This window comes from Prosopis cineraria, unplaced genomic scaffold (genome assembly GCF_029017545.1).
Source record: "Prosopis cineraria cultivar Desert tree isolate PC_DT_omini unplaced genomic scaffold, ASM2901754v1 PC12, whole genome shotgun sequence".
Lineage (NCBI taxonomy): Eukaryota > Viridiplantae > Streptophyta > Magnoliopsida > Fabales > Fabaceae > Prosopis > Prosopis cineraria.
In genome coordinates this window covers 10,328,785-10,342,232 of record NW_026555343.1, presented here as the reverse complement: position 1 = coordinate 10,342,232, position 13,448 = coordinate 10,328,785, and the positions used below count along the sequence as shown (strand labels likewise).

The following is a 13,448-nucleotide window of genomic DNA, read 5'->3' as shown; positions in this document are numbered from 1 at the left end:
TGGAGCCACCAAAGGACATTGGCCCTTGAACGGGGGTCTATTGTTATAAGTACCATGTCAATAAGCCTCAGAAAATATGAGTCTCTTTAGACTTATGCTTGTAACATCGAGCTTGGAATGATTTTAGCAAGGAACAAATTCCATTCAAACTTTATACAGAAGCATGAGGAGGAAATAGGAAAACGTTAATTTGACGCATTTATCAAAAGTCAACGGTGTGAATATAACAATAAATGCCCTGAAATTATGCGACGAATTTGTTTGTAATGGATTTTTTTTTTGGCGATTGTCATTACTTTAATTGTGATGCCTTTATCTATGATAGAATATATATAATCAGTCGTAAAATCATACGTAACGGATTTATTCTTAATTTGCGAGGGATTTTCTTTCAATGATCACCTGCGTTTGTTGTAGTAAATGATACAAGCCAAAGCCACACACATATAATAGCAATGAAAAGGAGTAAATAACGACCAGACACTCAAACACAGTACATATTTTGGTATTTAGTGAGAAAGTCACCGGGAAAATCTAACATCTAACGTTGTGAACTGTTCTTCTAATGCCGACCGGCGTAATAATAAATGTTGATATTGCAATTGTTATCGCCTCTAATTGATCCTTTATTCACCATAAGATTTTTTGGTAGTGGGACTCCAGGAGCCTCAACAACACTGTCTGTTCCCTTGGATTCCAAAACTTCTGGCTTTAAGTCTTTCCGAATTTTTTCTGCAGTTTGTATAACATCATCCGGAGGCATACCTGATATATAATCTGTGTCCCATAGTGCCTTCTTTCCTGAGTAAACACTATACGGACCTGAAAGGTTCACATGAATGCCTTCCCAAGGATCACAGTGAATGCTTAAAACATGAATAAAATAGTCACCTGATTGATCATATGTAACGAAAACAAGCTCATATGTTACTTTTCTGTCTTTTTTCAATCTATACAAGTCTATCCGATCAAATCTGCTCACCGGAGATTCATGATACTTCAAAATCAATACCTGCTTGGATATGCTTGTTCCAATGCTCCGCTCTTCGAAACTATCACCTTGATCTTTAAATTTTATAGCACCAAAATGAAAAAACCCATAGCAATCTTCGAAACTATCACCTTGATCTTTAAATTTTATAGCACCAAAATGAAAAAACCCATAGCAATCTCTAACAGCTTCGAACTCCATATTTACTCTGAGGCCATTAGAAAGTAATGGTAAGCGATCATCGATGGTGAGAATCAACTTGTCTGGGTTCACTCTGTAATAAATAGCACAAGATTTTGTTGGGACTAAAGGCCCGCTCGTAGTGTAGATGAGAGCGTACTCCTCACGGAATTTTTCACTTGACCATTGGTATAGATTTGTCTTAACCCCACGGCTCAGTGAGGAAGAGTTGCCCATATTCTTGTCTTCACCTCCTGATCAACCGACTGAACAATTACACCGAACAGGTCTTTATAGCATTAGAGATAGAGATTCCGGAGGATTGTTGGATCATAAACAATGTCCATATTGAAATTTTAAATGTTAATAAAATATTTTCAAATGTTGACATATTAAGTTTAATTTTTTTAAATAATAATGATTGGTATAGAAAATAATTGTTTGAGATTAATAGTGTAAGAGTTAGATGACTAAAAAGATATTATATAAAATTAAGTATTCCTACTAAAATCTTATAAAAATTGGAAGGCTAAAGGTACATTTATATATATATATATATATATATATATTGTGGCTTATATTTTTTGAATAAATATGTTCATTATCAATTTGGATAATACTGATATAATTTGGATGGTATGATTTAACATTATAATTTTTTTAAATTGATTATGTACATGTACTCTAAACAGTCCATATTCAATATTAAATTTTTATCTGTAAGGTTTAGATTTAAATTTTTTATTTTGATAGATAAATATTAAAAAATAAAATATATAATATTTAACTATAATTTTTTAAAAAATATGAGTTAAAAAATTTAAATGTAAACTGTACATAATACATCTAGATTGTCAATATATAAAAAATATAAAAAATGTAATATAAAATTGACTCTCCAAATTAAATATAGACTAGATTAGTCTTGAAAATATTTATTAAATTTTTTATAATTTTTATAAATTTTTATTTTAAAAAATATAAATAAAAATATTAAATTAATTCTTTAAATCTGGACCATTCAGATTAAAAATCTGGATGGTCTAGATTGCATCACCCTGATGGGCACTCAAGATGGCTCTGGAAAAAGGCTGGGACCTAACGTGGTCCTATATATTAATTGGTGATTAAAATTTTAAGAGAATAAAAAAATAATAGAGATAGTAATGGAACGACATTTTGTCATGCATGTTTGTCATAGAAAGCATAATATCCTATTTAATTAATTGTTAATATTTAGTTTTAGTAGTTGTTGGTCTTTGAGTATTTGCTTTTTGGGCTTAAAAAAATAATAGAGATAATAACAGAATGAAATTTCCTTGTAGACTTTTTGAAGAAATTATGACATAGACTGAGTACGTTGTGTTATGTATAATCTATTCAATAAAAATATGATATTCGTATGATATTAAATATAAATTGATTATGATATTAATGATAGCAGGGAGAAAATATAATAAATTAATTATACATTTTATTATAAAAATAAAATAAATTAATATAATATCATATAAAATTTTATTTAAATAATTAATGGGGATCAAATTCTTCCTTTGCAAGTGCGTATCCAAATTTCCGCTTCTCTGGCCCAAAAATTAAAAAAGCAAGGAAATTTTGACTTCTAATATAAATGACTGAGAATAACTTTTTGACTATTTGCAAAGGAAGAATTTGATCCCCATTAATTAAAAGCACATTTCATTGTCGTGCAAATATTCGAAAATACGTGTACTTAGTGAAGGAAGGGAAATTGGTTAACTTCTGATTTTGATTTTAGGTAGTATAATACTATATATTATACAAGCATCATACATGCACACACAAGCATATGCATACACACATATATTATTCAGTTTTACAAAAGATCTAGAATTTTGATTTTTGTTTCTGTGCCTTCCCTTGGAAATTTTATAGAAAGGATTACAAAACAATTTTGTTTTAAAAAATTATATTTCTTTTTTCCAATTTTCTGTGGAGTTGTTGGGGGGTTTTGACTTTGGGGTTCTCTGTTATAATCAAAAGCACGTACCAAAATTGCAATAATAGTTGACTTTAAGCTGGGGAATTTTTGTCAATTAAGCAAGTTGTTAAGTGTTCGAAACTTCACTCTTACAATAATACAACTTTTAATTTTTTAAGTTTGTCTCAATTATTAATTTGACCTTACAAGTTTAATTTTTATCAATTAAGTTCTTTAACTTAACTTCGATTACCTATTTAATCTTTATTGTTTATAAAAGAGATTGCATGGTTAAACTTTGCTAACTTAGATAATAGAATATATATTGATAGCAACTATATAAATTAATAAAAGAGGTATAATTGTTAAGGTAAAGGAAAAAAAAATAGACTCTAAAATTTTAAAAAAACAAGAGAACAAAACACATAATAAGAGATTATATTGATAAAAATTAAACTCATTTGAGACCTAATTTATTCTCATTTAGCAATACATACATGCCAAATCATCAATACTCTTTACACATTAGACTATTTTGAGAGTCAATTAGTGTTTTGAAACATAAAGGACTTATATGATAATTTAAGAAAATATAAAGAATTAAATTGACAAAACTTAAACTTAACGGACTGAATTGATGAATGAGATAAACTTGAAGGACTACAAGTTTCATTATCCCTTACTCTTGTATATGTAGCAAAATTGTTGGGAGGTCTATCTTCTATCTTCATTACGTAATGAAAGATAATCTTTACTATCATTAGAGTATACTTCTTGTGCATACCGGAAAAAAAGTTGAAAAAATAACAATTAGGTCTCAAAAGATTGAAATAATAGTTAGGTCCCCAACAAAAATTTTCTAAAAAAACAATTATAAAAATCAATTCAAACAGTTACAAATAAAAATTCCTGCTACAATTCAAGAGTTATATATGATATTTAAATACTTATTTGCAATTGAAAAAAAGAAGTCACAGACTTAACTATCATTAATTCAATATTTTGGGATCTAACTATCATTGTTTCAAAAAATTTACAATAATAATACAATACAACTGTTAGAAGATTTACTCTCCGTTTGGGTAAGAAGAAAAGTAGAGAGGAAGGAAAATGAAAGGAGAGAAAGTGGAAAGAAGAGAAAACTTGAAAAAAAAAATGTTATCACTCATTTTATTTGAATGGATAGAAGAAAATAAAGAAGAAAGAAAATGAGAAAATATCATAATAACTATGACACCCTTATATCAAAATATATCATATTTCAAGTAATTATCAATTAGTTATTAAAAATGGATTTTCATATTATTATATTTTAAAACCAAATAATTTTGAATCAAATTAGTCGCTAAAGCATCTCAAAACCCAGTAATTAACCCTTTTTTGTCTTTTTAGTTATGCGCTTTTTCTTTTTCTTTCTCATTTTGTTCTTCTTTTGCTGGTTCTATAAACATGGGTGGAGTTTAATGATTTGAAGGTACGCAAATGGGTTTTACACCGCAGCGATGCGCTCACATTGTTTTGAATATTTTCTCAGCCATATTATTTCATGGTTACAAGTGACCTAACCTTGTCAAGGAATTAATGAGCAGTGAAGAAGAACACCTGGAGTGGAAGACGATCGATGCCGATGCATGCATGGGTTTGAAAATCTATAAGAGGGAGAGAGAGGAGGGTCATTTTTATTTCTTCTAACAGAGGAAAAGTCATTTTCTCTCCTATTTTCCTTCCATATTTTAATTCCTCCCATATTTTCTCTATATACAAACAGACCATTATTTTGTCCTGGCTTCTTATAAACTAATTAATAATCTACCGTGAACTAGTCAAAAGAAGCATTGCAAACGGAAAGTAATTAACCTCATCACTAGTACTGACTACTAGCACAAAACATGGATTTTGGAAATAACTGAACAGCTTAGAATTCAAGCCATTGTTTGTGTTCTTCGTAGTATCTCCCGAATATTAGGAAACTCCTTCAGATCATAAACTATTATGTGTGGAAATTTGGAAATTAATCAACAAAACTAAAATTCATATTTTTAAGGGTACAACATATATCTATTATTTTAAAAATTGTGACATGTTGATCAGACCTGCGGTTTCTGCTATAATAAAGAAATATAGAAGAGCAGGAGCTAGATGCACTAGAAGGCAATTCCTAGAATTACATCATTTAAAATAAAAACACCTAAACTGTAAAGCTTTTCAACCGAACCGTAAACTCCTTGATTGCGATAATTTGACAGTCACTAATATTGATATTGGAGTTATTGAAATGACCTTCAATTCGTCCTTCATTCCATAAAGTATTAGTTTGTGGCGCGAGAATTAGAGCACTGATGGGCTGTCTTTCCGCTGCTCTTTTCTCATTTGTCTTCTCCTCCATTTCCGGGCGATTGCTCCCCTTTCCAAGCACTATACCTTTCTCAAATTCTTTGTTTGAAATATTTGAAGGCCTACCTGCTGATACCTCACCTTGCTTGTTATCATGTGAAATTACTATACCATTTGCAGCTTTGTTAGAAATATTTGGAGGCGGCTTACCTGTTACCTTCTGAATGGAACTAAAAAGGAGTATGAAAAGGTTCATTTTAGGACCATTATTCTGGGGATCACGTACAATCCTCAATTGATACCATGGAAGTAGTATACCAGGAAAATGACATATTGTCCATTCCTCCCTGTTCGAGAGCTTCCTAAATATACTTTCTGATGATCTATACGCACGAAATATAGCTCCTGGGGTGTCAGATATGTCCTGATACCTCAAAAGCAAATGATGGTGCTCGTTTCTATTCTCTGAGAAACTCCCGCTAAAATGACGTTTAACAGAACCAAACTTGAAAACATCATTATTGCCGTCATCTCTTTCAACAGTGAACTCCATATCTACTCTGACTGGATTTTTCTCGGACAAGTAATCTTGGAGTGTGAAAACCACCTTGTGGTGGTTCATCCTGAAACGAGCAGAACAAGTTCTTGAAGCATTGGAACGTGAAGTGTAAATGAGAGCGCGTTCCTCAGGGAACTCTTCACTTGATCATGTGTATAGCCTAATATTAACATCCATGTTGAGGAACACAAAGTCCTTAGAATCACCGACTCAAGCTGCCATAAGCATTTACTGACAAGAGTTTGGGTATATAGGTGAAGAATCTATAGATATTATTGAAGATAACCTTTGTGTGGCTTTGGGAAACTAGAATAGTTGCATGAGCATAACATTTGAAAAGGAAGAATCAATTCCATTCCTTAATTAAAAGTCCTTTTGATTGTTCTCAAAATAGGACAAGACTTATGTATTTAACTTTATTATTTAATATACTTTTATCTAACCATATTAAAACAAATGGATTTTAATGTAGTAATAATATTAATAACAAGAGTTTATTATGGAATAAATAATCTATAAAAAATTCACATGTCTTAATTTAATTGAAGACAAGTACTTTAAGTATAGAAGGTTAAATACATAAGTTTTACCCCTCAAAATATTCCAATACATCCATATATAGATAACTGACAAATTGGACGACATAGCTGGATTTAAATGCTTACACTTTAGCCTACACGGTTGAACTGAATGGCTCAAAAACAGTTCTGAATACACAACAAATAACACCACACCGAGATTAGAGAAAAGAGAGAGAACTTGACGAGAGAGAGAGAGTAGCATCCAAGGACCTCCCGAGAGAATTATTCGCAGAGAAGGACAACAATATACAAGTCATTATTCTGGAAAAAAACAAATTTCTGTTACTATGTCGGCAACAAACAATTATATAGTGGCTCTTATTTGTAAATAATTCTCTTGAAAAGTTTTTGGATGTAATTCTCCCTTGTTAGTTTCTTCTGTGTTTTTTGCATGGCAACTTCCACACTCCTATTTTTGATCGTGTGAGGGTTGGGATCAAATTGGACTTGAAGGTCATACTTCATTTCGCTTTGGCTTTAGTATTCCAGATCTTTAACCCAAACTAATTCAATTAGCAGCTTGTGGGCGTCTTTTAATAAATAGACGGCAAGCACAAAATGGGCTTTGTCCCAATCTACCAAGAACACAAAACTTAACAATAATAAATCTGATGGAAGTGTCAATCATTGACGATGCTGGGAAGAAGAGGAACAAATTCTCTCACATTGCAAATCGTATTGTCCTGTTACATATACCATTCCCAACATCTTAACGTGGGGAAGAGACCCATTACTGGTAAATATCATTTCATTTTGGACTACTAATGTCACATCTCTGCTTCTTTGTTTTTAGACCTTAAAAATTAATGATTGATATCTTTCACATCACTTGTTAAGATCCAAAATAGAAACACACAAAATAATTAAAAAAGAAGAGTAAGAAAAAAGGAAAATATTCACTGGCTAAGATTGGTTACGTTAACGGGGGGTTATCAGTTCGAAGTCTGGTATTATTGCATACATTTGAAAAAAAATAAATCAAATATTGCAGAATATTCATTGTTTCGCACCTAACACAGACGGTGCACGAGAGTAGAGGTTTTGGCCTTCAGAGCGAAAAATGGTGAAATTGGAGTCGCCATCAAAATTTTGAAGAAAATCTTGGAGAACCATTTAAAGGAGATAAGGATAATCTACGAAATCAGAAAATAGATTCAGGAGTTAATTGAGTGTGAGAGAAATGTTAGGCTCCACAACACCCGTTCATAAGAATAATTATCTAAAGTTTATTGTGCTAAAATAATACAGCTTAAAAGTTATTATAATTATCCCTTTTTTATTCATGTGTTTAATATAAAAAATTGATAATAATAAAATCAGGATTATTTATTTATTTACAAGAGAGAACTTGACCCAGAATTAAAATTTGGAGCCTACGTACCCTGTGATGGAGATCAAAATCAGCGTAGTTCGGGATTAAAAATTTGTTGGTGAAAATAATTTTTTAAGAGAAATTATTTCGGAAAAAATTCACTATTTATTTTTTTAAAATTTTGAAATAAGAAAAAAAAAAGAGTTTAAATTATTATTATTTTTGTATTTTATTATTGAAAATTTAACTACTGTACCTACAGAGCTTTATTAGCTCATACGATAATGCAATTATTCTAAATATTTGTGGAGATTTCAAAATCTCACACGATAAAATAGTTTAACAATTTAATTTATTTATTTATATTCTTATGTATTAATAGCAATTTCTTAAGTATGTACATACATACATACATACATATATATATATATATATATTTTTAAAGAATATTAATCATTATACCTACAAAGCCTTATTGACTTATATAGTAATATGATTATCCTAAACATCTACAAAGATTCAAAATCCTTATATATATATTTTTAAATATATTTTAATGTGTAAATATACAATTTATATTTTTAAATATAAAAATCTTAATCGTTATACCTGCGAAATTTTATTGACTCACACGATAAAATAATTATCATAGAGGTCCACCAAGGTTCAAAAATCCCATGTGACCAAAAGACCTAATCAGTAAATATGATTTAAATATATTAATTTCATTAATTAATTCTAAAAAAAGTTTACTATTTTATTTACAAAATTCATTTATATTTACTATACAAATTGAGAATCGCGCGTGGTATCTATGAGGACTTATTATCCTAACAATAATGCACTTAATTTAGTTCTCTATGAAGGTTCTCGAAATCTCACATGAGACTTAAATATTTTATTAATATAAAAAGAGTTAATTTTAATAATGAGCCTTTGAAACCTATATTTAATATGTAAGTTTATATATAAAAAATATATTTTTATACCTATAAAATCTTATTAACTTACACGGTATGAAATTATATGAGGTTCCAATAATTATGAGAAGATTTTAAATTATTAACAACTATGATACAAATGATTTCATGTTTATGAAAGTACTCAAAAAAGGAAACAATAAAATGGAGGAAAAATGACAGCAACATCCACATATTTAAAATTAAAACAATCTCCATATGAAAATAATGTCATTTAAAATCAAAACTCTTTTCGATAACCACTCAATTGATCTCAAATGGAAATTAAATGCAAAATAGTGTCATGACTTTGAGAAACGAAGAGATAGAAATCAGATTTGGGTTGATTAATACTTGTTCATGCTAAGAGATGAACTTGAAATTAACTTATCACTTAGCCCAACAAATCTCAACAATTTTCTAAATGTTAAAATCAAAAACATCATGGGAAAGTATTATAACTAAATCAATCTCATTTATGGAAGCAAATAAACACATATTGGAGCATATTTAAGATGTTGATATTGCAGAACACAACTTAGAGGGAGAAAATAGAATGATATAGCAAAAGTGCCTAGGTTTTATTCATGGAGAAATAAGTTAGATATTTTTTCTCAAATTCCAAACAAATCAACAGTCCCAAACAAGATTTTGAAACAAAGCCAGACCTATGACAGCTTTGGACCTCTATCACACATAATTCTCGCCATCATCAAGGTTAGCCTACATCATAACCTTAAAACAAAATTCCATCAAACTAAACAAAAAGAGCTGTTCAAATCTATTCCTAAAAAAGGAGCAACAAAATTTCAATGCTTAATGTGAAGCCATATATTGCAATATGAATCTAAACACATGACATCTAAAACCCAAAATCAATTTCATATGGACCACACATACGAGCACATACTAACTCAAGCTTATATATCTCAAAGTAACTCTAAATAACAATTTAACCTTGACAGAAGTAGGATGCAAGTAAATGTGGTTATTTAATCAAAATCTTCAAAGATCCTCAACAAAATGCTAGCTAATAGATTGTGAAATCAACCTCAATCATGATCAGAGGCATAATTTGAGATTAAATTTCATCTACCATATAGCAAGGCAAATGAATCATATGAACAGAGTATATAATCTAGCATTGTTCTTACAGCAGCAGGAAAAAATCAATCCCATGATAAAACCTTTGATGAACATTAAAATGACTACTTTCAACACCTAATCCATATGTCCAATCAAGTCTCTATGAAACATATCCTAAAAAAATTGCTTAAATAATGCAGACTAGTATCTAACCATTCAGAATTAGGCTTACAAACAAGATTGGTACAGTCCAAAAATCAATCAAACTTTTACAAAGTAGTATGAGCGGTTTAAACTTGAAATCAAAAACCAAAATTTAAAAAATGGAAGTTAGTCTCAAAATTATTACCAAAATGGTGTCTTCTTCACTTTCAGTCTCAGTTAGATTAGTCCCCCCTTCTACTTCTTTGGTCTCTACTTTAATCGTATTCCCAATGCTTCTTGTTTCAAATTCTAACCATCTCTATGCCTCCCATAGCCTTTTCATTCTCTTTCTCGAAATTCTATTTCTTTTTCTATAACCTTCTATAGGTTAAATCATACTTAACTTCAAATTATAGTAATCCAGGGCTTAACTCACAAGAATTACCAAACTGTAGGGTTTATAAATGATTTCTCAAAATCTATTTCAAGGGAATTCCAATTTTCCATTTCAAATCTCAAATATAATTTAAGAACTCTAAATCAAAGTTTTAAAAATAAAGCGAAAGCTTGGAAATCAGTTGAGACCCAAATAATAAGTTTTAAAACTCAAAATAGATTTTACACTGAATTTGACACGTGCACCACGGCTTATAGTTCTGCACCGCAGTGTATCTTCTTTGTGCCATGCACCGCGGTGCATTGCATGAAATTTGACAAATTAGTGCTGTCATTTGATAGCACAGGGAGCGAACTTCCAACGCGTCCCAAATCTCCGTCCGACGTCGGATTGGGGTGGTTTTGATGTTTACACGGAGCTTTCTCCTAACTCTAGCTAACGGCACTAGTTTCACACTCAAATTCATTTTCTATCAAAAGTTGGACACTAAAATCCATTTTGACACATTTTCACAAAATTTCTCAAATGGGATGTCTCAACTCAATCACAGTGCCAATAGCCTACACTAACCCTCCGACCACACTCAATAGACTCTTGTGGACTTGTGTAACACACCACATGCAATCAAACACACTTATTTCACAAAATCACCTCTCAACCCCAATTTTCACAAAACATAGAGGGGGAGGAAAAGTTGCACAAAATCAACCATGTCATTCATATTTCTCAAAAATACATATGTTCCTACTTGCACAAGTATTTTGGCCCTATCCTCGTGTTCACAACTGTAATAACCTTTAAAAAATTTAAATTTAATAAAAATTAATTAATTAATAATATTAAAATTGATAAAAACATTTTTTGATTATAATTTTATTAATTTTGGGGGATAGTTTTATTAAAAGTAATTTGGTGGCTCAATATAAATGACTTTGGTTATTTACATTGAGGTCAAGCCTCTTGGAGAAAAAAAATAGGGGTTTTATTTTTTTTTCTAGCTCATTTTCAACCTGAATGAAATTATGGTATTACCCCTCTCTTAACCCATCAGATATTTCTTCTTTCCTGATCTGCTCGTGTGTTCTAGTCAGTAGAGGTGTCACTCAAAGCTTCAAACTCTGCCTTCATCCTATGTTCTCTACTTTCCTTCCCCATTCTAGTCCAATCAAACGAGAGAGAGATTGAGTGAGAGAGCACAATGATTAACAAGCCGTCGTTCACTTGGCGGATCTTCCTTTGTAGTTTTGACCGTCATAGGTAAGAGTATGTTGATGTTCTACCGTTGCTCTGATCTGAGTTCATTCATTCTCACTTGCTTCTCTGTCGATGTGCCATTATGGGGGTTGATGTTGTCGGTCTCCTTCTCTGTTTTCCCTGCTTCATACGTCACTCGTAACGTTTATTTTCATCTTCCTGGTTCGAATAGCAGCAACTCCTTCTTCCAGCTTCTGCCATTATGGATCTGAATAGCAAATCTCTTCTTTTCTTCTTCTGTGCTCGTGTCATTACTGCTTCAGGTGAGGAATGTTGAATCCATTTCTATTGTTGGTTTCATGCGAGTGTATGCTGTAGTGGTTGAGACTGCGAATCTTCTTGTCCTGCATTGCTGATTTGGGGTGTTAAGCTCCTCCTTAGTTGTGACTATCATTTAAATAGGAGATAACTTGTGTGAAATTTAAGAAAGTTGGAATGAATTTTTTACAATCCTTAAGTAGGTGTTTATGATTTAAGTACTTTAGAGCTATTAAATATATATATATATATATATATTTATATAATAATAATAAAATGGGTTTAGTTATTTAGAAGTAGAGTCATTCAACGATTGATATTGAGAAATTTTTGAAAATTAGAATTGAATAAAAAAAAGCTTAGTAAGAGATTGATGTTCAATAAAATGACTAAAATGGAGTCTTGTTCTATAACGGTATGATATATATATATGTATGTATGTATGTATATGATAATATTGTTGTTTGATTAAATAAACTATCAGTAGAAGACAGTTATTTTTATAGAATTTGGAAGGTTGGTTTATTCAAATATCTATTTTGTAAAATTTTTGGTAGTTGGAATTAAGGAGAAAATATTTGATTTGAGTTCAAGAATTAATACATAAAAGGTGTTTGACAAAAATGTCTACTTGAAAGAGTTTTATCTAATAATGTGATTTATGAATTTTATTAATTCTTGTGATGATGCATTTGGTATGGGCTTTAATTAAGTCAACTTAGCCTTGTGGAGAATTTGATTATGTTGTTATTGGATAGTTAGCCAAATTTTGAAAATGGCATCATTGATTATTTATAAATTATGGTGTTTGACAAAGTGAGTTATAGAAGTATTTTTCTTTCCTTTTAAATTAATAGTGTCACGCCCTAAAAATAAAGGGTGACTGGCATGGGTGTGAACCATTCTCACATTCCCGTAAGCCTCCAAATGAATATTTATTCTATTTTTCAAGAAAAGAACAAAATTCAATCAAATCATATGAGAATTAAAATAACTTCTTTAAATTCATTATCATAAGAAAGTGTCAAAGTTTTTGTAGAAATTTCGGCAGAACCTCCTTTGTAATTAGGATCTCCCAAAAATTCTACAACAAAAATGTTTACAATTATCAATATAAATCAAGAGCGTAGCTCCTTCTAGCCAAAAACCAATATACAAATCAAAAATAAGATTTATCAAAAAGCTATGTGAAGCATCTACTCTTTCTTTCAAATCAAAGAGATATACAAATTATATATTTATATTAAAGCAACAATACCAATCAAAAAGGTCCACCATTGTAGCTAGTTGCCCTTTTAGAGGTTGTTGGTGGGATCAGCATCAGCTAACAAATCTGAGGCCAAAATAATTTTTTAGTGAATAGTATTTCCATAAAAAAATTCTTAAAATTTTAATCAATAATTTCTAATAATGGTGTCAACTAGTTAAAAGCA

The 13,448-nt window shown here is 30.5% G+C and overlaps 1 protein-coding gene across 1 annotated transcript; it reads right to left on the bottom strand.

The window, feature by feature from the left end:
* Positions 1–390: 390 nt before the first annotated feature.
* Positions 391–1,408, bottom strand: LOC129287691 (uncharacterized). Its single transcript, XM_054923916.1, has 2 exons — positions 1,123–1,408; positions 391–1,059 (listed from the first exon to the last, which is right to left on the bottom strand). Exons 1-2 carry the CDS (start codon positions 1,406–1,408, stop codon positions 563–565), a joined length of 783 nt encoding a protein of 260 aa, XP_054779891.1. The 3' UTR covers positions 391–562.
* Positions 1,409–13,448: the final 12,040 nt, after the last annotated feature.